The sequence below is a fragment of the Galeopterus variegatus genome, unplaced genomic scaffold (genome assembly GCF_000696425.1).
Source record: "Galeopterus variegatus unplaced genomic scaffold, G_variegatus-3.0.2 Scaffold4454, whole genome shotgun sequence".
Taxonomy (NCBI): domain Eukaryota; kingdom Metazoa; phylum Chordata; class Mammalia; order Dermoptera; family Cynocephalidae; genus Galeopterus; species Galeopterus variegatus.
In genome coordinates, this window is record NW_007730565.1 from 55991 (window position 1) to 82489 (window position 26499).

The window sequence follows — 26499 nt, forward strand, 5'->3', positions numbered from 1 at the left end:
TAGGGTTGCGATCCCGTTGCCGGTCCCCGGTATGGGCGCAACACCTAGGGTTGCGATCCCGTTACCGGTCAGTAAAAAAGACAAAAAGGGAAAAAAAAAAAAAAAGGAAATAAACCTAGAAAAATCCTTTACAGTGTTTCATTTACTAATGAAGAAAATGGAATTTTTTAAAAAATGAAAAATTCAGGGCCGGCCCGGTGGCGCACTGCTGTGGTGCGCCGCTTGGGAAGCGCGGCGGCGCTCCCTCCGAGGGTTCNGGTGCTGATAACACCAAGGCCATGGGTTCAGATCCCATATAGGGATGGCTGGTTAGCTCATTAGGTAAGCATGGTGCTGACAACACCAAGTCAAGGGTTAAGATCCCCTTACTAGTCATCTTAAAAAAAAAAAAAAAAAATTTAGAGTCCAACCCTCATATCTATTATAAAAAGCCAACTATGGAAACCTGAAGATTGATTGCCTAAAGTGGTTTTCCTGTTACTTAAAGATGTTTAATTTTTTATAAGTCCTGAAGCTTGGTCAAACTATCATATAATGCTTCACACCTTATCGGAATGCATGCCTAGTTTAGGAAGGTGGGGTAAATTCAGTCTTTCCTTAATATATATAGGGCAAGAACAGATGCTTTGCTTAATCTCATCAGGGAAATAATATTTCGTTCAGTTTAGTCAAGACTCATTCTGACATATTTTCAAAACTGCACTAGCACACAAACAGAAAAAATTCAGTCTTTCCTTAATATATATAGGGCAAGAACAGATGCTTTGCTTAATCTCATCAGGGAAATAATATTTCGTTCAGTTTAGTCAAGACTCATTCTGACATATTTTCAAAACTGCACTAGCACACAAACAGAAACTCAGATTAGAAGCAACTTCAAAGGTCACCTTGGCAAACCCTTTCTAAAACATTTCTGCCCATAGGCTTAGAAATGCTAGAAACCCTCTACTTTAATGATAATATTTAGTTGGATATATTCAAAGTAAAGCGTATCTCTCATTTAAATTAACTGAAGTAAAGAATATATTTAATACTGCTTTAAAATATTAAATAATTTCCTGGATTTATATATATTCATTCATTTATTCACTTAAACTTTTTCTAAGCACCTACCATAGGAAATATCACATGCAATGCCATGTAGGTATCTATTCCAATAAATTTTTGTTAAAAGAGAAACACAGTGAGTTCAAATCATGAACTCTGGGGTTACATGGCCTGATTTTAAATTTTTGATCTGACACTTATGAGCTGCATGACTTTGGACAAGCTATGTGACCTTTCTGTGCCACAGTTTCCTTATCTATAAAATGTGGTTAATAATGGTACAATAATATTTCACTCTATGGGTTTGGTAACATATGAAAAGAGCTCTTAACACAATGCCTGGCCCACAGAAGTGCTCTGTAAGTATTTGCTGTCATTATCACGAATGTTTTTGCTTTGCTTGTCAACACATTTGATAACGTGTCAATCTGCTTTCATATGTTTATTATTTAGAGCAGTAGCTCTCAACCAAGGGCAATCTGGCCCCCCAGAGGGGACATGTGGCAAAAATGTCTATAAACATTTTTAGTTGTTGGAACTGAGCAGTTCCTACTGGCATTTAGTGGGTACAAGCCAAGGGTGCTACTAAACATCTTACAATGCACAGGAAAGTCCCCTTGCAACAAGGAATTATCCAGCCCAAAATGCCAATATTTCTGAAGTTAAGAAACTCTGACTTAGAGAAAGAGAACTATGTTGGAAAACTGCAAAGCAAAATTTCTGGTGACAGCTCCATAGCAAATTTGGCATATGAGGACAAGTGGCCTACAGAATTTGGAGCTTGAAATGATTTAAAAGAAACTCCCTAAGCTTTGGCCCTCAAATAGTCTAAGTAGAAAGCCATCTATATTTCTACTCCCAAATAAGAAATTACTATTGGTAACAAAAGAAGTAGAATCGAAAGTACCCAAAACATCCAACTGTAACAACACCACCAGCAGAAAGAGAATGGGTAGGTGCAGGGCAGTGGTCCAAAGAACAAAGAGTTCTAGGAGCAGAGAGATTCAGCATGCTGTAACAACAATGAGGACACCAGTCCCACCTAGAGAATAAAATTGGCAGAAGGTGCTTTGTGGAAATTATAGAAGAAAACAAAGCTTCCTTGGCAATATGCTGGGCAAAGATTCGTACTTAACTTTAAGAAGTCACATTAGGAAAAATAAAATCGCCAGCAAATAGAAGTGAGGGCCCAGACACATGAAACAACATCCCAGTGTCAATGAGAACATTATGCAACATGCAGAGGGAAATTAGCAAAAGAAGTCTGGACCAGAATAGTGACGATTCTGACCATTCTCTCCTTCACATGTGGCTAGGGGTTGTAGTACATTTACATGATTGTCCTCTCAGTGGGGAGAAAACTCCTTGAGTCATAACAGTTCTCAATCACTAAGCTCCTACTAAGTTAGTTCTACCCTAAGTACTGTCAACTGAAAGATTATTGACTGGCTAATATGAGCTCATACTACATGTTAATATCTATTAAGACACCAACTGTGGGCCTGGTGCTATTCTCAATAATTTACACCCCACGATCATTTTCTTTGTTTGTTTGGGGCCCTAGAGGTCCCCTTCTATTCTGTGTACTCATCCCCTGGCTCTTGGGCTCCAGGGAGATCCAGGAGATCCTAGGGAGGACCAGGTTGGTTGGAATGGCTCATAGGTCTTGGGGGAGTCATATTAGAAACATGTTAAGATTCATAATTGATACAGATGAACTTGTACACACTGGTTAAACATGAGCTTTGTGCTCCTTTGACTTTCTCCACTCCAGGCACATCACTGCAGCAGCCACAACAGTTACGTAAAGTCTGTATCTACAATAATAACCAAAGAATTTGGAAACTTGGGATCTTACAAAGTCACCTAAAGGATCTGTTGAGAATTACTGGCAACATACTTTGGAATACTATGTAAGTCATGCTATAAATAAAGTACAGTAGGGATCCAGCTAAATACAGTTATCTAGAGAACAGTTTTCTTCCCTTTCTTCTCTTTGGATTTGGGTCCCACTGACACTCTTCTTGATCCCATGCTTTTCTTGCCCCACACCAGTGTGATCAGGATGTCACTCTCTGGATTCTGGTTCCTTATTAATTCTTATTCATTTTTATTCTTTCTCTCCCTTTCCCTCTTTGTCTCTCTCCCCACTCTCTCTTCTCACAGCCCTGGAATAGGTTTCTGAGCAACTTTTTTCAATCTCAGCTCTACTGATGAAGAAGTCATGGTCATGTGAACATTCTGTTCATTGTTTGATAGATAGGTGTAATGACCACCGTAACCACTCACCTTAAAGTGAGCTGACAATCTTGTACATGACTCAATGTTAAGCCCTATTATACTTTACAGTAATATTTCATATATCTTGAAACATTGACTTAATGTATTAATGGTAATATTTCATATATCTTGAAACATTGACTTAATGTATTAATGGTTTATCAAAATCTATGTATGAATATGTCATCTCAAAATATTTGTATATATGCTTTACTTGTGTGCCTATGTACTTGGTAATTAGCAGGTACTCAAATATTTGTCAAGTAACTAAAGCACGCTTCTAGAATGAAAAATGGCCTGAAATAAGTGAAACTGACATTTCTTTAATGGTCTGTATTTTGCAAATCTAACCCAATTTAAACACAGCCTAAATTCCCCGTACTGTTTCTCTCATTAGCCAATTATTATTATTTGAGAAAAATACATTCATTCTGAAAATCTTGAATCACCTACATCAATTTCTAAGGCTACAGTTAGGCTCAAATATGTTACAACAGCAACTGAAAAGATCACTGGGGATGATTAGCAGACAAAAAGTAGAAATAGACTATATTACCTGATTCACATCAAAATCACTATGCAATCCCATACACCAAGTGGTGAAAACAAAAGGGACATTATTCTCAACTCCATTAGGTGTAAAGCACTCTATAAATTTCCAGGGGATCACAGCTAAGGAAACCAGAAAGTAATATTTATTCACTCACCCCTGTTTATAATGCCAAATAATGGCTAAGATTGATGTCTATGGAATCACAGTAACAGTAGTCAGGAACTTCAATTCAGACAACCTGAAATCTTAGCAAGGTGACATGTTTAGGGAAACAGAAGTGGTTTAGAAGGATGAGTATCTAGAATGTGAGGCACAGGTGAGCAAGAACTGAGACTGATGTGACATATAGGTGTCAGACCATGGAGAATCTTCTATGCCATAGGAAGGATTTGAAATTTATTCTATGTGGAGCCCTGAGCTGTAACGGAACTGATCTGTGTTTTATAGATCAATCTGGTAATAATGTGGAGAATGATTTGGGTGGGACAAGACTAGCTGGGATAAAGTTCTAATTAAGAGATCAACAAAGAAGTTCAAGTGAAAAATGGTTACTTATTGCCTACACTGAATAATAGCAAAAGGAACAAAAAGGACAATACTGATGGATTAAAGGGAAGGACCCTACGAGCTTCAATGTTTATTTGAATGGATGCAGTGAGGCTGGAAGAGGAATCCAGGATGGCTCCCAGCTTTCTGGTCAGGTACTAGCAAAATGGTCATGCCATTAACCAAGATCGGAAATGCAGGGGGAAGTATATCTAACTCCTTTATCAGACTTCTAAAATCAAGATCAAAGAGGTGATTAATAATACAAAGCCCTGAAGCACTGTTTCTCACATATACCCTCCAAATGGTTTTCTTCTGATAGGTAAAATAAAAGAGTTTGCAAAATATTAAAACTGTAAATGATTTTAACTTGATGCAATGACCATTAATTATATCACTGATAAAAATATCCGATCAAACAATATAATATTCTTGAAAGGAAAAGAAAGTAATTTTGAAATATCTATTAGTACAGGTGAAACTGACAGATAAATAAATATAGTTTCCAGGAAAAAATTATAAGAGAAAGTAATTACAGAAGGTTAGCAGGATGCCTTTTTACAAGAATTACAGAGGGCAAACTCCAGGAAGGAAAAAAATAATATCTTGAAAGGACTAAGACAACAAATACTTTATATCTCCATAGCCAGAGTGACAGCAGACAAGGAATAACAATGGGGGCCTGGTTTAAAAAAAAAAAAAAAAAAAAACAGCTGATAAACAATAGGTAGGAAATGTGGACAAATGGATTTACGTACATTCTGCTTCCAGGTAATGAGTTTATGTGCTTAACTTTTGCCTTTGATTAATCAATCATACAATTCCCTGTGAGAAACCCTAAAATTTCTATAAAAAAAGAATAATACATCTAAATTGTTTTCCAATCAGACTGACATAAAATAGTAAAAGCTTATGGTATTGTTGCTGAGAGCAATATATATAAATACCTTTAGGTGTCGGCTTTATAGAAAAGGGATAAGAGGGGGACATGAGTAGGACAGAGAGTATAAGGGCATGGAACTGAACAGCCAGTACGGACGGACAGATGCAACAGCAAAGAAGTAATGCTAATTAACACTGCATCTGCCTTGCAGAGCAGAGTGTTAAACACCTCAGCACGCCATCAGATCCTAGAGCAACGCAAGCACAGAGCTAGAGCCCCAGGATCTAAATGGCAATTTAAAATAAATACTTGAGTTGACTAAAAAATATTATGATGTGAGGTGGTGTTTGCTGCCCTGGCTTTGGAAAAAGGAAGGGTCTTTAATTTCTTCATTGAGTCTTCTAGTACATAAAGCTTCTGCACGAAGTAGGAAGGTCAAGACAAGAGAGAGGCCAAGGGAGAGGCAGAAGGAGTCAGCCTCATGCAAGAGCAGCTACCTCTCTAGGGTACATATTAATAGGACAAATAAGTACAGCTGCTTGTCAGGCTGCAGTTCCACCCATGCCATCTGTTGAAAGCTCTGTCTCGGAACATAACAGTGATCCTCTGCTTAAAGGTTTACAAAAACAAGAGTAGCCACAGTGAATCCAGGCAGTGTAACCTCTGCATACTCAGTAGTCATAAAATTGCCAGCAGGAAAAAATAAAATCTGTCCTCAGTAAAATCATCGTCAGAGCAAAAGGAAGCACCATGGAAGACAAGCTCTTATTGTCACAAACAGCTCTTGCTAGGAAGGAAGAAAATAAAGTGATTTTTAAAATGCTTATTTGTGCCCTACCTCCTTACAAAAAAATAATTTACAATGGAAAACAAGATTTTCAGATTCAAATTATAGAGGCTCATTTTAGTGAATAATATTTTTTTTTCTTCAACATTCATTCACAAAAAGTTTTCATTTAGTCCCATAGCTTTAATATATTTAATATACATGTATGTATGTATTTCACTATTCCAAAATTTTTTATTTCCAGCTCTGACCTCTCATTTGAGTTCCAAATGCACATATCCAACTCTTTATGTGACATCTCCTTGTTGATGTCCAACATGTCAAATTGGCCATGTCCAAAACAGAACTTGATCCTCCTACACGCCTTATTTGTTCCTCCCATCTTCCACATCTCAGTAAACAGCACCACCAATCATACAGTTGTTTAGATCAAAGTCCAAGCAGTCACCCTTGACTCTTCCAAAGACTGCCACACTGCACCACCCCTGGGTCACCATTCACTGCATAGTGTCTGTGAACAGTTCCTTCTCGGGATGTCAGTGGCCAACCTGTGAAGCCATATGCAATCTCTTTCCTTTATACTCCACATCCAATCTGTCATTAAGCATTCATCTCTACTTCAAAATATATTGTGAACCCAAACTCTCCTCACCATTTCCAGCCTATCACTTAGTTCAAGCCACCATCAGCTTTCTTAAACTACCAAACTAGCTCCTTAATGTCCCCTCTCCCTGTCTCTATGTCCCCTCTCCCTGCCCCTACCTGCTTCAGTCTGGTTTCTACCCAACATGGAGAGTGATCTTTCAAAAATGTAAACAAATGATATGACAGCCCTGCCCAGTTCCTCCAGTGGCTTCCCATCAACTCAGACCCAAATCCAAACACTTGACCTTGGTCAACACAGCCCGCAGGGTCTGTTCCCTGCCTGTCTCTCAAACCTCATCTCTTGTTACTCTTCATTTCACTCACTCTGTTCCAGCCACATTGGCCTTCTTGCTCCTGTTTTCTCAAATGTGCCTCGCTCATTCCTATTTAAGATTTTGTCCCTGGTGTGTCTGTAATTCAGAATATTCTTTCCCACGCCATGCTCACTCCCTTCATTCAGGTCTCTTCAAATGACACTTCCTCAGAGAAGCCTTTTCTAACTCCATGTAAAATATCTTCTCACCCCTGTCACTCTCCAGTTCTGTAACTCCACGTTTGTTTTCTTTATGGTGAGTACCTCTTCCGGGTAATGTATTACATATTTATAGTTTTTAAAATAATAATCCATCTACTAAAATGTAAGCTGCATGAGGTTAGAAACTTAACGTTCTTATTCAAGACTGTATTTCCATTGTCCAAAACAGTAATTGTACATAGAAAATGATCTAAAAAGATTCATAGGGTAAAAAATTAAATGAATGGCCAATACAAGACATCAGACTTCCCATGACCTACAGAAATTCTACTCCCTATTTGTTAAGGGTTGTTTTGGTTGAACTAAGAAAAGCAGTTCAAGCCCACTAATCACTTACCATTGAGTGAATATCTCTGTACCAATCCAACAATAAATTTCTTATTCCAAATAGTGAGGCTACTGCCTCTATTTAGTCTACATGAAGTTCTGGGGATAAAAGATAGCATAAATCACTGGAAAAGAAAATCGTTTTACCTCATCCTTCCATACAAATTTTGACCACAGCTAATGCCCCAAACCAAGACTGCCCATTTAGAACATTTTATTTTTCCTGAAGTCTGTGGGTGAAGGACTTCAGAGGAATAAAAAATTCTCCAAAAAATTGACTGAAAAGTTTTAAAAAGTAACACTGTGAAGCTTTAGGAAAAGCAAATTTTAAAAAGAAACTTTTTAAAAGTAGAATTTTTGCAATAGTACTATCCTGAAAAACAATCTGGTTAACCAGTAATAAGTTCCCCAGACTGGCTATAGATGACTTCTTAAAAAAAAAAAAAAAAGATGTTGAAAAGTATTTTGCTAACTCAAGAGAGAAATGACCCAGAGACTAATGAGCTCCATAAGCCACTCACTGCCTGACCCTCAGCAAGCCACTTGTCCTCAACGCTAAAATGGAGAAGCCTATCAATTAGCTTCATGTGGTGGCTGTGAAGGGTGACTAATAAATCTGATTGCAAAGCACTCGGAAAACATTATGTGCTAGAGAGAGGCTTGATAATTGCCAGGTTGTCATCAGTCACCATCCAAGCATTGCAAATGCATTTGGCTAATCTTTTTTTTAAGTTTTATTTTATTTTTAATTGACAAACAATAATTGTGTATATTTATAGAGTACAATTTGAACATCACATTGGCTCATCTTCTTAAGGTTTCTTCCACCTGTTGGCTCTTCTGATGTCAATCAGTCCTGGTGACAAAGTCAAGTAAGTGAGGGTTCTTCTCACTTCCCTATGAGTCTTGTTCTGATCCACAGAAAACATGCTGGAGACAAAAACTAGCCATTGTCCTTCTCCATTCCTTCCAAAGTACCTTGCAGATCCCCAATGAACAGACGCTGCATAAATGGCCAAAGGACTATTCCTTTCCTTCATAAGCACATATACACAATGATTAAAAACTACATATATGACAAAGATTATGTGAGGGAAAAATATCGATACGAAGGACCTGACAAATACAGAATTCACTTAATTCTTACCAGTTGCCTGCCAGGTTCTCATTCTTTCATAAAATACCTTACTTAAGGGAAAATGGAGATTAATTGATTTCAGATCTCCTCCTTAGCCAGAAATGGTTTTTCGCACTCATCGATAAACATGGATTTAGAATTTCATTTGTCCATGAAGGACTATATAGAAATTCATGTTCTTTCCAAGCTGCCACCCATGTGGTATCTATTTTAAAGACAAGCCTTCCCCATGTTATTTTCCTAACAATCTCTCTAAGACACGCAAGAATAGTCAGGACACAGAAGTAATATGATCAATCACCTAAAATACAGCTACAGTCACCATAGATTGGTGTTTCTGAAAGTACAAATTTCCTATCCCATAATACCACAACAATTGTCCCCTCCTGTACAGAGGGGTCTTGCCTTTTCTAGTCAAATGAAAGCATCTTGCTCTCCAAAACATTTCTATCCCAAAGCTAAGTGGTTTCTTAAGAAAGGATACGTGGCCCCTTGCTCAACTACTCCTCTGGTTCAATCATAGCACATTTCAAACCCTGATACTGATAACTTGGGGGTGACAGGATAAAGAAACTTAATCTAATGAAAAAATAAACAGCAAATTCTTACAAAAAAAGAGTATTTGTGTATAATAAAGTCTCTATGTACACATGAAAATTTAAGAAACAATATGAGAGATCATTTTTTTAAAAAGACAACAAAGAGATAACCCAAAGTAATTGGTGAATAAATGAGTTTAGCGTCAAGCAGGGGTCAGCAAACTACTGCCAGAGTTACTCAAGTCCACTGCCTATTTTGTAAATAAAGTTTTATTTGAACACAGCCACACCCATTCATTTATATATTCTCTGTGGCTATTTTCTGCTATTCTTGTGCTGCGATGGCAGACATGGGTGCTGTAGTTGCAACAGACCATGTGGTCCACAAGTTTGAATATGTTTACTCTCTGGTGCTTTACCCCTGGTACAGATAATAAAGAAGTCACTGCAGATCAGAATAGTTTGGGAGGTTTCTGAAGAAAGAGGCAAGGATGATCAGAAGATAAGTGATAAGTACACAAAAGTTCTTTCCTAAGTAACCATTTATTTGGGGGCTAGAAATTTCTTTAAGATTGCTAAAAGGATGAGCTCTTTCCATGCTGGATAAATCTTTGTTAGAGCAATAAAATATCTCACAGTGAATATTAAAATAGATGGACTGGAAACTAAACCCTGTTTTTTGGCTAACTCCCAATTCACCCCAATGATACCACACCAGAGGCCTGTTTTGGATGCTGGTGGTAGTGTTGTTTTCACAGCTATCTTGCTTCAAGAGAAACACACTTGCCATGTGACAGGTTTGAGAAAAATGGGAAGAAAACTAGATTAGTGGTAACAGAAAATCTGGACACAAACCTTGCCTCTGCCCATTAGTGGACATTCTCTCACCTGCAAAATAGAGATAATGAAGGGAGCCCTGGGTTGGAATGGGAACCATCATCAAGATGGACTCAATGCTGGGCCCATATACAGGGCCCCCAATGATGCTAAGACTGTGGTTACTACTCAAGATGGAAATAAACTTTCATGGAACAATGGGTGACTCAATTGTCTCCATCCTGTGCATTGTCAGACCCAGCTACAAAGGTTAGAGATTCTTGTAAAATATCACTCCTGCTGTAGCCCAAGCTCTGTTTTTCACAGAAGGAAGAGTCCACTTCCGACTATTACCCCATTATTTAAAAGAAGAAACAGCATAAAAAATAAAGGAATTTTCCTTTTCATGACTTATGATATCTCTCCTTGGGTCCTAAAGACTTATGATATCGAACACACACTTAAAACCCAGTAGGAATGATGCCTTCAGAAAGAAATTAACAGAAATGCTACATCTAAAATAAAAAGCATAAAGTATTAAAAATCAATTAACAACACTGAATATTTTCTACTGGTTTAAAGATCAGTTAAAGTCCTACTGATTCATATATTATTATGGCATCATCTACAGCCATGAGAAACCACCCAGAGATACTTCTACCTAGAACTGAAAGATGTCTTAACATACTCTCATGATTGATTCTCATGAACTTTGTCAACACCAAGGTCCTGAGCAGGGTGCATATTTAAGTGATAACATTTGAAGGGCAACTGCCTTTACATGCTCTCCTGCCCATCCTGACCTCTTCCTTGAGTGTCAAAAGCTCAGGAAATCTGGTTTCCTTAACCAAGAAAATCCTCTCCAGTAAAGCCAATGCCACATGAGCCACTTCTTCACAAGTGACCATTTACAGGGTGCAGTCTTAAATCCACCTCTCCAAAACCCTTTTCAATTGGCAAAAAAAATGGGCTGCCACCACCAACTATCTCACCATTTGTAGAACTTACTGACAAAAGCATGTGAGTTTTGCTGGTTATGGAATCATGTATTAAATCAGAAGTGGAGTGGAAATAGGAGTGGGAAGTGAAGGGGCTGGTCCCAAACAAAATAATGAATTTCAAAAAACAAAGTTGTTAAAGCCCCCTTTGTCTAAAACTCTTTGTCAGAAAGATGTCATCCAATTTCTAACTGTAGCTTCTGTTACCTTCTGGCATTCAGTACTTGCTAGGCATTCAAAAGGATAAAGATGTATCATTCCCACACAATTTAATTGTGATCAGATTTCCTGGGATATGATTTAATTCTGAATATACATTTTAAGTTTTCCTCTTATGCGATTTCTGTAGATATGGATATTAAATTTCCTAGCATATAAAAATGTTTAAATAAAAATTTTTTTTCTATCACTGGCATTAAGACACACCTGCCTTGGATATCAAAAACATCTGATATATCTTGGCTATTAAAAAGCCTCCTTTTGTAGAGCCAGCTTTTATTTAAGTCCAGAATGGCTCCCATCTGGTCCTGAGTTTATCAGTTATTTGTTATCTGTCAAACAATAGAACTCCTGCCTTGCATGTTGCTCTGTAGCAAATGACAGGCATTTTAGATCATGAAAAGACAGTACTTAACTCCTTTATTTGCTATACCACATTTGAGTCTGCTTTACATTTCTTCTGCAATCCGTACATTTCTCTATCCATTTTTTTCCTAATATAATTGCTAAGAATAATAGCTAGATGAATAAACCTAACAAAAATAATGAGTCCAAGGGTTTTAAGTAAGGGGTTTAGCTGCCTCCTAGTAGCATTTTGCTCTTTTTAAAAAATAATAATTCAACAGTTGCTTCTATAATACCAACCTATATAACCTATATTACGGAAGTTACAAAAATCTCAAAGAGGATAAAAATTCTGAAAAAGGGCTTCATCATTTGTATGTCTTGACTAAGCATCCTGAAATCACAAATACCTGAGGTGAGTTGATTATCACGAGGTCCTGTGAAGTTTAAGGACAAGGAGTTCTTCCAAAGGGAAGGATCAGACCAGTAGACACTCGTAAATCAAGGATAATGGAGTGCTTTCGAAAGGGGGCAACAATTTTCAGTAGAAGCTCTCTTGACTAATTATTCCTTCCTACTTCCATTTCCTGGGGTTAACACTAGAACCCTGGGATAAGGAGCTACATCTATGCATTTGGGGCCTAGAATAGGGTAGAACCCAACTAAGGGGCAGGGGATTTTCTCAGCCCAGAGAATACTGGAACACGTGGTAGCCCCAATCATAGGAGCTGTGGGAAATGACCAGGACATCAATGTGGCAGCCAGTCAACAGCCAAAGTCAGGCTCAGGGAGGGAGAAGCTTGGAAACCCACAAATCTAGGCTTCGGATGGTAGGTGAAAATCTGTGTCCTTGAGAGGGGAACAGCTCCCAAAGGTAGGCCTATGGGGGCAGGGCCCATGGAGAACACTGTTACCATCTCTGTGACCCCCAAATTGGGCTCATGTGGCCTGAGGAAACAAAGTCTACTTATTTAGTAAGGCCATACTTACAAATATGGGTGGGTTGTTTTTCAGAATACTTCATTGTTTGTTGATGTAGGGATACTTCATAGAATTTCTAGAAGTCTAAAGTAAACCCTAAAATAAACCCTAAGTCTTCTCCTAGTAAGAATTATTTACCAAGCCATCAAAGGCCCTTAAGTATTAAAACAATTAAGCTAAAGCTTGTAATTTATTCAATATGCTCTCTTTCTTCATACTGACTCTTTAAACGTGCTTCAATCAGCTACCAGGTTATACAGGCTCAACGGTACTCAATCTAAAAGATAACATCTGAGAGCTCCTTGTTAACTGTAAAGGCTGCACTGAACACTGTCTCGGAGTGTACCTCCTACAATTCTTCCATTCTCTACGTCAATAAGAAAATCTAAAAAAAGGCCTCGTCAACTTCTTGTTAGCTGTTATTTCAATGTTTTAGTCTACAGAATGAAACCAATCGGTTATCCTTGAAAAAACATTTTCCTCCTCTGTACATTGTTTTTTATGTGTATCACAAGTACAGCTGACTTTGATTTATATGCAGGTTCTCTTTTGTTATCTTCCACAGTCTAGCTACTGTGGAAAACTAATGTGTGATATCTTATGTCTTTGTTGTCTTTTTTTCATAGTAACTTATTTTGGCTTATCTCAGAATTGAATTTCCAAAAAGTATGCTACATTTTAAAATAAAGAATACATATCGTTTGGGTATAAATTAGAGGTAAGTAAAAGTTAATTTTCTAACATTTCCTATATTGGCATTCTCTTTCATCATAACTTTTAAAATTCCCTTTGTGAAAAGTCATGTCTCATTTTATTGTACACAATCGTTTGAAATGTTCTTAAATGTGGTGTTTTAAAAATGTTCACATTAGTTTATGTGCTCAGGAGAGAATATCCTAAGTTCAGGTCATCTTTAACCACCATGTGTACCAACCTTTAAAAGGTATTTTATTCTCAATTAATACCTAAAAATAACTCTGCATTTTCTAAAATAAGATTGTTTGTACTGTTGGGTTCTCTTTGAAATGTTGCATTTGCAAATTAGATTTAAAGTACAGCTCAGTGACCCTTGTAAGACATCATAGAGACTATGGAAGTGCAAAGAGCTCTGTGTTCACTGGGCAGTGACCTGCCATGGTGGCTGTGCTGATTCCATTTGCACTTGCTATGCGCTCCTCTTCACCACTGCATAGAGCCAACTCTATCTTCCCTGCCTTTCTCTGTTATTGAATAAAGAGCCCTTCATCCTGGGACTTGGCAACTTTGCCTGGGTAGAAGACATAGACCTTATCATTTGCTTACACTCGGGCCTGAAAAATGTAACAGCTGAGAACAATCTCATCATTTACAAGTGAAGATATTAAGGCCTTTGCACCTGAACAGAAAGAAAACCACAAGCATTTATTACATCCATTTTCTTCATTTTTAAATATGGATAGTGCTAGGGAAAATTAGTACCTTTATGTTCATTACACAAGATTTTATACAAAGAATACAAATAAAAATAAGCATTAAGGGGATTGTATATTATCTCTCAAAGTACACATAAGCTAAAACTGTTCAGACTAGTATACAAGAACACCATATGTATATTCAATGTGTATGAGCCTCAAACATATATACTCATGACCATATGTTATTTAAATAGATTTAATAGCTACCTGATAAAATCTTATTAACTTGTAGAACCCAGTAGGGTAGAATAACCCACAATGATATAAACAGGCACTTGTAAATAAAAGATCCAATATGTGTAAAGTTGTAGTTTTAAGGGATTTTAATACCAAAATTAGAAGGACTTACCTATTTCATGTATATATTATACATGAACACAAACTTCCTCTGGATACAGAGTCATAGATTTGCAGAGTTGAGGAGAACCTTCCACATCTCCTAGGACAATTCTCTTTTATAGACAAGGTATATAAGCCTTGGAGAAGTTAGGGGTGTCCTGGTCTAGCAGCTATTAAGGATAGACTTAGGCCAAAAACTAGTTCTTGTAATCCCTATTCAGTGTTCTCTCTAGCAATTCACAGTGCCTCTTTTAATCACTTGATTACTAACAGAGTACAAGACACTGCTGATTATGTCTCAGCTTTCCAAACATGACTCTGTTACATTTTGCTTATTTTTCATACAATGACAGCTTTTTGAATGTAATTTAAGAAAATTTCAAATCACTTAGAAATTTACTTGATCTGTCTTATTTTGTCAAAGAATATAGATATTTGCCTATATTATATTTATATTTGTCTACTTTACATGTAAAGGATATGTGATTACCAATTATTAACAGGCACCAACTTTAATTTTTAATGTGTTACATTTCTAAGGATGTTTACTTTGATCAGGCTATAGCAAAGAAAGAGACTAGAAGTACACAACTTTGAGATGAAAAATGTCTAAAACCTATTCAAGGAAAGGTCTGAACCAGAAAGAGTAGGAGAACAGCTTGGTTTAGACACTTCTTTCCCATCAGCCAGGGAGGTAGTGACCTCCAGCAGGAAAAGAAAATCAAAGTAAGACTGTGCTCTAACAGGGATAACAGCATCTTCACAAGCTTCAAGGAAGCCAAGATTTCATAATTTACTGCTTTTCTGTTATCCATACTTCAATGACATTTAAATTTAATTAATTAAATTACAAAATCAAACATACACAATGTTTTTCACTTTCTGTGAGCATTTGGATTAAGCATTTCTCTACCCTACTAGAGAAAGGAAGACTTTTCCATCTTTAAATAGTGAAAGAGAGCAGAAAATTATTTCTACAAGTATAAGGCAACATTAGTTTCTCTTTTCCAAATATTCCTTGGTATTGCTTCTCATCCAAATATCTACAATTCTAGTTGATATTATCACACAGCAATCCTCAATGCTGATAGGATCCCATAATTTTTTGTGACAAATTCTGCCAAGAACAGGTAACAAAAATGCTACATTTTTATGGCCATTATAAATCAAAAAAACGTTTAAAATGTGCCCTAGTGATAGAATTATTAACATGCTAGTGTAGATATAAACAGGCAACACTTTTAAATAGGAATTTTTGATATCACAGTCCCTAATAATTTAGTACCTTTTGAATTCAATACTTCTATTAATAAGTTTAATAACTGGTCTTGCCATATTTTCTGTTTGCTTTTCTATTTCACCTATAGTCTCTCCTTGGGATGAAGATTTCTCATTATGTATCAGAGATTCTCAAACAATCCTCAAGCTTGAGGACATCTCAGAAGAACGTTATGAATCCCCTCATTTTGAAAACCTCCATGTTGCCTTAGATATTTTTCCTATGAATTTTACTCTTTGATATTTTCTCTGATAGACTTTAGCTTCTCCCTTAATCCAGTCTCCATTTATTTAGGTTTTCTAGCATGACTTTTTCCCCATAAATTTACTTTCCATATCTGTTTATCTTTTCTATTCCAATACACCCACACCACTTGTGTAGCTCCCATCTGTTCCCTGAAAGCTCTATTGAACTATACATAAAAGCATTTTTCTTTTCTTTAATTATATAAATTTTGTCAATTTAGAGAAAATTGTAATTCACAATCACTATTCATTGGTGGAGTCCACTTTTTCCCAACTATGACTCCAGCAGCAGCCAATCATTAATGGATTTAACTAATTTTTCCTATCAGTAGCATCCAGATTCTGCCCAGGTTGTACAACATAATTAGGGTTGCTATTCATGAGAAAAAAATAATTCTGCACAAGTTACTCCTCAGGAGCACCAGAATGGTAATTTCTATGTAAATAATAGTTGAATACCACCATCCTGGAAAGCATTACTCTGTTTTTCATGCAACAGTTACTGATTTTTTTTTCCAGAGCAATTACAACCCTAAAAGAGCCATACATTTATGGCCCTATAAAATAAAAAAAGATTGGCAAAACATAGAGTCAGAAAATGTGAAAACGAGAAACAAGCAAAAACAATAAATAAATATTCCACGGCAAAAAAGAAAAAGCACATAAAGGGTATCTATGTGTCAGAGAGAATCCTCCCATCTCTGCCCAACACGCTGGTAATCTCTGCATGAGCGCCAACATGAGGTGAAGGGAACACTTCGCAGACATGAAACTGGATTGCGGCTGTGTTGCCATGGAAGTGAGGAGCTTGATTTCTTTAGCTTCTGTGTACCCTTCTTAGCACTTCTGGCAACGGTGACAGGTTCTTTTCCTTTGTTCAGAAACTGCTCTGGAAATAGCCCTGACTCCTCCCCAAGGCACTGAAAGACTGCATTGTGAGGCCACTTGTAACCAAATTACATGAGAAGAAGAGTTTTCATTTCCATTCCTAAAATTAGATTCTTCTGTGTGTGCTAGCACAACAGAAATAGAAACATTTGCTGAAAGGGGCCCACTCATGGTGATCGGAGTTGCCTTGCCTTTCAAACATACCACAGCACATGGGCAGCCATATGACATCAGGCAGTTCCGGGTGCCTTTACTGATTTTGGAAACTGGCTCTCAGATGTTGGTCTGAAGAGGAGGGTGGTTTGTTATGGGGAGGGTCTTTGGGGCACAAAGGACATACAGTGCTTTCCAAGCAGAAGTTGGTGCCAGAGCATTTGATGAAAGGGAACAGATTTCCTGGTAGGACTTTTAACAAATGGACTTAATTGACATTGAAGCTGAAGCCAGCTGCTTGCTTCATGTCTCTAGCCCTCTTCATGATGCAAAATCCAAAGCCAACACAGAATAGGTGAGATTAGTTTAAAAATAATAATTTTGGGATAGGAGGTGCTCAGTCCCCCTGGATCAGGTTTTAGGCCACTCCCCTGAGTTTCAGGCCACTCGCCTAGGACTCAAGCCCCACCTGAGTCCTAGGCTATGGTGGCCTATAGCACCCAATTTCAGCACCTGCACAGTGGAGACAGACTAACGTGGCAGACTTATGCAAATCTAGTGACTGAGTAGAGAGGAGTTTATCCAGATTTATATAATCCTAATGGCTAAGCATGCTCAGTTAAGTGAAATTTATTCTTTGAGTGACCTCCCACTAAAGGCACTAGAGAGCACAGAATACACTTGAATATATTTGGTGCATGTGGTGGAATTTGACCAAAGAGCATGCTCTAAAAGAGACCAACTTAGTATGTGCAGGACTAGGTTACATAACTGGGAACTGTCCTCTTAGTTGAATATTCATTAGATAGCATGAATATGTATAGACAGCAAAACTGCAAAAGCTGAATCCTGGTAGGAGGGGCTATAGCTCATTCTCTTTGGAGCCAGCCCATACTTCACCTGAGGTATGTATTTCTCTTTGTATCAAATTTGCCTTTGGCAAGCTGCTGTTCACTGTACAGCCAGCCTGCACTTTGGTCTGTGAATGTGTATTTCTTACTTTTGTATTAAACTTTTGTGCATGCCCTGCTCAGTTTCTGGAGCTAGGCTGCATTTTCTGTGAAATCTGTATCTCTTATTCATTACATTAAACCTGTTCTCACTTTCTACCGTGACTCTGCTCTTGAATTCTTTCCCGTGGCAGAGTCAAGAACCTGGTAAGAGGACAGGATGGGTTGAGGCTGGCTATCAGGACTCCTTAGACCCTCTCCTCTGGCATCAGTTTAACTTCAGGATAATATCTGAATAGTAACTGACATGTTCAAAGGACAGCACTATTTATTTATAATAAAGTCATCAGGTAGATATTCAATTTCATCCACTTAAAGATATTTTCTAGTTGAACAGACTTCATTGCAGATGCAGCACATAAACATACTGGCTATGTCTGGATTAAAAAATCCATCAAGAAAAGAACAACGAAATGAGTAGAAAGATTTAAGCAAGGTTTTTGAATTTTGGCAAAAAAAATCAAATTTCAGTTTTAAAACTCAATTTTAAAACCACCACTGTAACTATCTGTTCTCCCTACCCACCCATTTCCAGTTCACTCTGAACTGAAAGGCCGTCTCTGACCACATTTGGATTAAGCATGAATTTTCTATTCAGGTGAGAGTATTTGTGCATGTATAATAAAACTTTGTGATTCTGAAATATTTTTGAAATTTGTCAGAGAGAAGATCCAGTAAAATGCAATTTTTTTTTCATTTATGATAGATACCATGGCATTAGGAAAAACAGAATATTAACCTTAAGTCAGGAATAGAATAAATGTCTAACAAATCTTAGATGGATAAGCAGATCCAATATCAGTTAAGATAAATGTTGAAAAAAATGAATTTGACAATAAGAAAAATAGATTTAGTATCTTAATTAACTAAATTATATAAATGGGAGAAATGATCAAGGGAGGCACTATGCATATGCCAGAAAGAACACTGAATAGGACTAAATCTTGAGTCAGTCCTTAAGTAGCTATCTGACCAGTACTATATCCTTAACCTCTGTGAACATGATAGACCTTGACTAAAATTGGGACTTGTCCTATGTGATATGTAAGATTCTATCCAGCTCTGAAAATCTATGACTCTTTATCTAGAGAAAGCTTGTGTTTATGTGTAAGTGTGTATATATAAATAAATGTCTCTTTTTATTTTGATATAAAATCCCTTAAAACTACAACTTTACACCATATTGGGTCCGTTATTTATAAATGCCTACTTATGTTATTGTGGGTGACTCTACCCCACTGGATTCAAAAGTTAATAAAATTTCATACAGAGCAGCTACATTTATTTAGGTAACATACAATCTTCATTTGGGGTTCACATCACATCAAAAAATGCATAGAACTGACAGACCAGTCTGAGCAGTTTTGGCAATATGTGTATTATAAAAGATTATATATATGCAATACTTTGAAATATTTTTGATTGTAATCTTTAAAAAATGCTCACGTTAGTTTTTGTACTCAGAAGAGAATATCCTAAGTTCAGGTGATCTTTAACCAGATTTGTACCAACTTTTAAAAGGCATTTTCCTCTCAAAAAATAATACCTAGCAAACAATCATGCTTTTTCTAAAAATAATGAAACTGTTCTTACTTTAGGATACCTTTGAATTGTTGTGCTCACAAACTGGATGTAAGGTTCAGCTCAGTGATACTTGTGGGGTACTACAGTCACCATGGCAGAACAAGGAGCAATAGGTTCACTGGGCGATGACCTGCCATGGGCTCCCCTTCATGACTGCATAGAACCAACTGAATTTTCCCTGCTTTTCTCTATCTTTTCTTGAATAAAGAGCCCTTCATTCTGGAAATTAGTAACTTTGCATATGTTTAAGACATGGATATAAGCCTTTATTTACACTTGGGCTCAGACTGTTCTGGGCTAGGAAGAACCACACTTACAAATGAAGAAAGTGAGACCTTTGTACCTGATCAGACAGAAATCCACAAGCATTTATTACATCCACCTTTTTTTATTTTTAAATATGTATATTGCTAGGGCAAAGTTGTAACTTTCTGTTCATTATGCACAATTTTATATAAAGAATAAAAATAAGCATTAACGGAAGAGATTTCTTCCTCCAGGATAATGCTTTAAATGCTTTACATAATTAGTGTAAAGTCTAAACTATCAAGAAAGAACCTGTCCACAGCCACAAAAGGTATTTGATATACTTGAGATTTCAATTGCCAGCTACATTCTTCCTGTTTATCCAAAGGCAAATGAACATATTTTATAAAATTGGGAGTAGTAAGAAGACCCTCTAATCAAGGCACAGTGAGCAAGCTCTTATAATTGAAAATCAAGTGTTCAAATATTGAGACTAATTTATGCAGAAATGTCAGCTTGTCCCATTGAATTGACCTTGAAAATCAGCTTACATCATGCACTTAGAAATAGTTTCTTCAGGGAAATCTCATCACACATTATTTGTACCAATAACATCCAAGAATAAGTTATATATGCCTTTGTGCTATCCAGTCCAAGTCTCAGCCTTCCATGAAGTTTCCCTTTACGTGACTGATTCTCTTCTCTGAGATCCATTTACTGCGTTCCATCCTAAGATCTCATCTGCTGTTTGTGTTCGTATCTATAGTAGTTGCAACTGGTGGTTCTACTATATCTATCTTAGCTGTAAATGAAGGCAACATTCCCTGATATAGAAATTTAACAAAAATGTTGCTTTTGGTCTTAAATAGATCTATTGTATTCTTTGCATATGTCCAATAGTATATTTCAAACAATGAATTTTCTTTGCACTAAAGTACTTTGACATATAAATAGCAGTTTAACTACATCTAAAACATTGTTTTTCCATTTTTAACATCTCTAAAATCAGCAAGAATCTGACATGGTATAATTGACAACTTCTTTTTTCTTTTGTAGTAGTACATATAATAATGGTGCATCCCACATCAGTAACAACTTAGATTCAATGAAGCATGATCTTTCCTAGCCATTTTTCAGAGGAGAAACAAAACAAACCAAAACAAACAAAATAACCATCCTTGATAGCAACATAGCAATGCATTTAAATGCTTATAATTGAGAACTTTAATGCGAGAAGTTGTTTAATCTCTCCTAGTCTTAACTATGCAAGTATCATGCATTTAAATATACACACTAATATCAAGTATAGTTGAAGACTCTTCTGATTTTCCTTCAAGACTTCAAACACTCAATTTATAGATTTTTAAATATCAATCATGTGATCATTTTCACATTTGTTGTACATCTTTTTTTAATAACACAGCATACATGCATTTCAATATGTGATGTCAGCCTCAATTCCCATTCAGAGGGAAACTAAGAAACGTACATCATTTTTTTTTAAACTTTCTTTTCTTTTACATTTCCAGTTGCCTGAGAGATGGTATAACCTTGCGTAATTAACTATATTTTCTAGGTTTCTTTGTAACAGGAAAGAAGTTAGATGTTTTCAGTCAAGGTATGTTTTCAGTCAAGTCACTAGCCCAGTCATACCATAAATCCCAGATAAAAGGAAAAAGGTAAAAAAAAAAAAAAAAAAAAAAAAAATGAAAGAAGGAAAAGTAAAGAGCAAAGAAGGAAAGAAAAAAAAAAAAAAAACTCTGCCAGTAGTATTTATGATGCAAATAATCCCTTCTGTCATCATGAGCTTTAACATATGTACAGTTTGAGAAGGAAAAGAAGTAGATTCATTTCATTTAATTTCATGATTTCTAGGCAGATGGTTAGCCAATGAAAGAAAAAGAAAGGCATTCTTATACACAGTACTTAATAGTGCAAAGCATCATTCACGAGCAAAAGTAGCTTAAAAACAAAACGAGATTAAAAAGACCTAAAATGTCCTTCTAAAGGGTCCTTACATTCATGTTTGAATCTCTTTGCCTGAGCTACAACCAGTCTCTGTTTTTTTTTTATTTAAACCACTGTTTACTAGTTGTTTGAGGTGTAATTTTCCCTCAGTCACTTATGAAATAGAAATAATCACCAGAATGTGGAAAGAACCCTAGTGACCAATTGCTTAGAAAACTCCTTTTTAAAAATATTAAAATACATTATTGTCTACATGCTTGTAAAGGAAACCAACCTAGAATCAGAAGATTTATTCAACTCCTCAACAAAACCTTTCCTGAAAACCACCACCTCAAAAGACCAACACCATTCTCACCCAGTTAACAGCCCACAGAAACAATTTTATAAGTAAAATATATGTCAAGACCTTAAATATCCCAGAAAAAAGTGTCACTTTACATTCACCAGGGAAAAGTGAAGTCCCAAAGTAAAAACTGTTATTTACTGTCATCTCTTTATTGCACTTAAAGAATTCAATTATATCACGAAGAATTTTAGAAAGTACTAATTTAAATATGAAAATTTCAAACTACCTACAGCTTTGCCTAGTTCGTAAATTAGCAAATTTTCAATATAAATAAGAACACCTTCCCTAGATCCACCAACTACATGCATGATGTAGATGAGTAGAACTATCAAGTGTCTTCATTATCTACATTATTTTCTCTTTCTCCTTTCTTCTTCCTTTCAAACTTCACATTCTTATTTCAGACACTGCATCCTTTAGTATAACACTTAGAAATCTGGATAATATGATGGCCATCATGGAACATAACTACACTCTACAGTGATGAATGGCTATATACAAAATGATTTCTATCATTTACAGAAGAAAAATGTAATTGAGATTTTAAATTCTAAATAAAATGCTACAACTCAAATGACACTGACTAGCTATGAGCTTCTTAAAGTCACCCACCTGGGGCAGCATGCGATTTTCTTCCTCCAGCTGTCTTACTCTTGCCTCCAGCTGCCTAACATAGGACAAGGTTGATTCTAAAATTGAAAAGAAAGAACTCACATTATACACACAGGTCTTGTTCAGTGCACTGTCAGGATATTTCTGGCTTGATTTATTCAAGTCAGGTAACGATTAATTATACTGTTATTTACGAAAAGCAAAAAAATTCTTACCAGAAAAACAATAACAGAGGCCATTGAAACTACAAACAGTTTTGAACAATTTTCAGTGTTAAGAAGTATTAGAGAAATTTATAGGTTGTGAGATTGCAGGCTTTTGCACATCAACCAGCCCTCAGAACACTAGACATCTTAAGGACAATAATTCCCTCTTTTCTCCTTATTATATGTGCTTTGAGTTTTCAATGAGTTGTCTACACACAACTGGTTAACTAACAATTGGTTAATTATAACCAAAATAAACTACAAGGCCCTATTAAAAAATAGAAACTTAAAAAATAAAATTCAAATACCCAGTTCCCTTCATTTTTGCATGAAATATTTCAGGTCTTAAGAGTAAGATTTATCCTTCTCACAAACCTACAGACATTAAGACTGTAATTCAGGAAACAAAAGTGTTAACTATTTAGATTTAGACTGAATTTTGATTTTTTGGCTAAGAGTGACAGAGACCTAAATTTTTCCCAAATTTTTAGCTAAACCAGGGGCAGACCTGAAATTAATTCCTTTTTTTAATTCTTCACAAGCTCAGGTATGTGCTGAAAACTCAGAATCAGCATCATGCTTAATTTCTGTTCCATACTGAAACTTTCAAGTTTATAGCTTGTGTCATGAAAAGGGTACATGTGGAGGAAAGTGGAGTTTCATTTTGGGGAACAACCTGACAGTAACTCTTCTTCATTAAATTAAAAATATTTAAGCTCAGCATATGGTAACATAGTTGCAATTCATTCATTAACCAAGAACAAATATATTTCAGGGACAGTGAAAGGTACATGGCAATAGAATCCCTCCAGAGCATATTTCCATAGTTAAAATTAAAGCAGCAGAATCTCCTTAGGGTTCATGTTCTTCAGCTAAGAAACACAAAAGATTAAGAGGCAACATGGTAGTGCATTTAAGAGGCTAGTGTTTGGAGCCCCTAACAATCCAATGTTATGGGCTTGTTGGTTAGATCAGTTAGAGCACAGTGTTATAAAATCAAGGTCAAGGGTTCTGATCGCCATACTAGCCCGCCACTAAAACAACAAAACAAAACAAAAAATACAAGGTTAGGATGAATATTGATGCAGATTTATACCCTTATCAAAAATTCATCATGAAAACCCTACTTTATTATTTTTATGTGGAAATTTTTTATATAAACTGAATTCGATTTCTCTGACCTCCAAAGCAACAAGCTGACATTTTTATTTTCTAAAATACATAAGAAGTATCAGCCTTCATTCACAAGTGTAACAAGTAAGCTCATCCCTAACTAGTTTACAGTATGCATATGTTCATAAATTGTTTGCAGAAACCCTCTATCACTGACATTAATATAATGACTCACTGACCTCATACCAATGGAGATTAGCTATGAGCACTCCTCATATAAGAAGATAGGGTGACAATCAGCTTTGTATCTCATGACTCATAATAAAAAAATCAATAAATAAAATAAATAAATAAATAAATGCTAATTTTATAAATACTTAAATGCATCTTATCATATTGATTATTTAATTTTTTTCTACTATAAGCCAAGTAAAATCCTGTGAAATCTAGGTCCAGTTGAAAACTGTAAATAAACATTTTTATATATTTTGCCAAGCAAAAAAAAAAAGGAAGATAGAAATACAAGGCCAAGGAAATGTCTGAAGACATTTGCTAGAGGTATGCTCTTGTCTTTTTAGCTTAATGAAATGTTAAAACTTGCTTTATGAACTTTTCAAAGGAAAAAAAATGTATACAGCATAAATGAATAGCAAGATTACTGATTTCATGAGTCTGCTTTACTGGAGCAAATGAATAAGTGATTTGCAGATCATCAAGATGTGAATGCAAATTGCCTAATTTACACAGTTTTGCAAGCCCTACTCTCTTTCTCTAGAAAAACAACCACTTGATGAGGGCCATCCAAGTGAAAAGTTGCTCAGCAATATTCTACTTAAACCATGAAAAATAAAATTCGTTTCTCTTTTGTTCACAATTGACACCTTATCTTTATTGTCCCTACTGCACTATCGCTAAGGCTGTGATACTTAAAGCTGCTGAAAAGACTCTACACAGAGTGATTCAGGTGATATTTGAAAAATGTCACTGAGTGAAATTTGTTTTAGTTCAGCGGCTATCTTTAGACACTTTAATCTATGCCTTTTTAAAATCTTTGCAGTTCACATATTTGATGATTTCACTAAGTCTCTACTTAAATTACAGAAGTATTGTATTATGTCAGTTCAGAAAATAAGGGGGCTAAATTCCTGAATTTGGAAAATATTCTCTAACTCCCTTTTTTAATGGTGAATGGTCATTTGCTTGGTTATTATAAGCATTTGACTCTTTTCCAGAGCTCCAGCCCTCAATCTTGAACTTCGCAGCATTCAGAACAATGAGCCGATAAATTTCTGTTCATTATAAATTGCCCAGACTGTGGTCTTCTATTATAGCAGCACAACACGGACTAAGACAGTCTCTCAGCAAGAGTCCAATAGCCACGTGATTTCCAATTCATAGGCAATCTCTAAAGACATGGCTTGAATTTGTTCCAAATTAATTCACAGGCTTTTAAACACCCCTAAGGAAATTACTTCAGAACTGTATTTTTTTAAATTATTACTGTTCTGACAAAAAGTGTTCCTCTTTCTTCCTCAGGCAAGCAAAGGTCAGCCTCCTACTTAGAATTCATATTAGATCCATAAATATAAGTGATTACATTTTTCACTATAATTTGATGCTTTCCTTATTAAAAAAAAAATCTTGTTGGAATCAGCACTTTCAGATTTGCCTGGATATTTAATTCAGTCTGCCTTATTGGCAGAGATAGGATATTTTTTTTTTTAATGGGACTTTAATTGCCCTAAATAAGTAAAACTTGGTATAAGGTCTTACTCTAGTACACTATCTATGAAGCAAATTTTACTCTTCTCAGACCTTTCTCTCTGTATGCCAACCTGAAAGAGATATGGAATAATTATATCCTATCCCTCGCCTCCCATGCAGAAAGCTGTTCAGTCTCTCACCGGCCCGGAGTTTTCTTAGCTCTGTGTCTCCGCCTTTACCTTCCTCTAGTCAGAAGTACTCTCTTCATTCCACTCTGCCTAGTCAAATACTCCCTATTCTCCTATTCACAGAATGAAAAATAGCTTTCTAATAATTAGAACTGCCAAAGATTGCAATACACTGCTTTGTACAATGATGTGGTTCGTGTTGCTGGAGATGTTCAGAGAAAGTTCAACAAGATGTTGCAAAGATTTCTACCCATGTATGCTGTTGGGCTGGTCCCTTTAACCCTGAAGGTCAATAATTCCACAATTTTAAATTCTTCCCACTCCATGAATCTCGGTTTTCCTTCTTTACCACTCATTTGCCAATGAATCATATATTGAGTGCCCTGTGATTTCTCTACCTACGTTAACATAGTGTTACTTATTTTCATTTCAATATATTACATGAAAATATTCCCCCACATACTGACTGGTGGTGTTACCTGCAGGGGGGTTTAATGCATGCTTGATGATTTACTTTAACATGAG

The 26499-nt window shown here is 36.2% G+C and overlaps 1 protein-coding gene across 1 annotated transcript in view; it reads right to left on the reverse strand.

Annotated features, from left to right (window-relative positions):
• The window catches only part of LOC103603107 (coiled-coil domain-containing protein 85A-like), a 142521-nt gene that overhangs the window by 20917 nt on the left and 95105 nt on the right, over positions 1 to 26499 (reverse strand). The window contains exon 2 of the mRNA XM_008587581.1: positions 22764 to 22840. Within this exon, the coding sequence (XP_008585803.1) occupies positions 22764 to 22775 (12 nt within the window). The 5' untranslated portion in view covers positions 22776 to 22840. The remainder of the gene's footprint in view (positions 1 to 22763; positions 22841 to 26499) is intronic.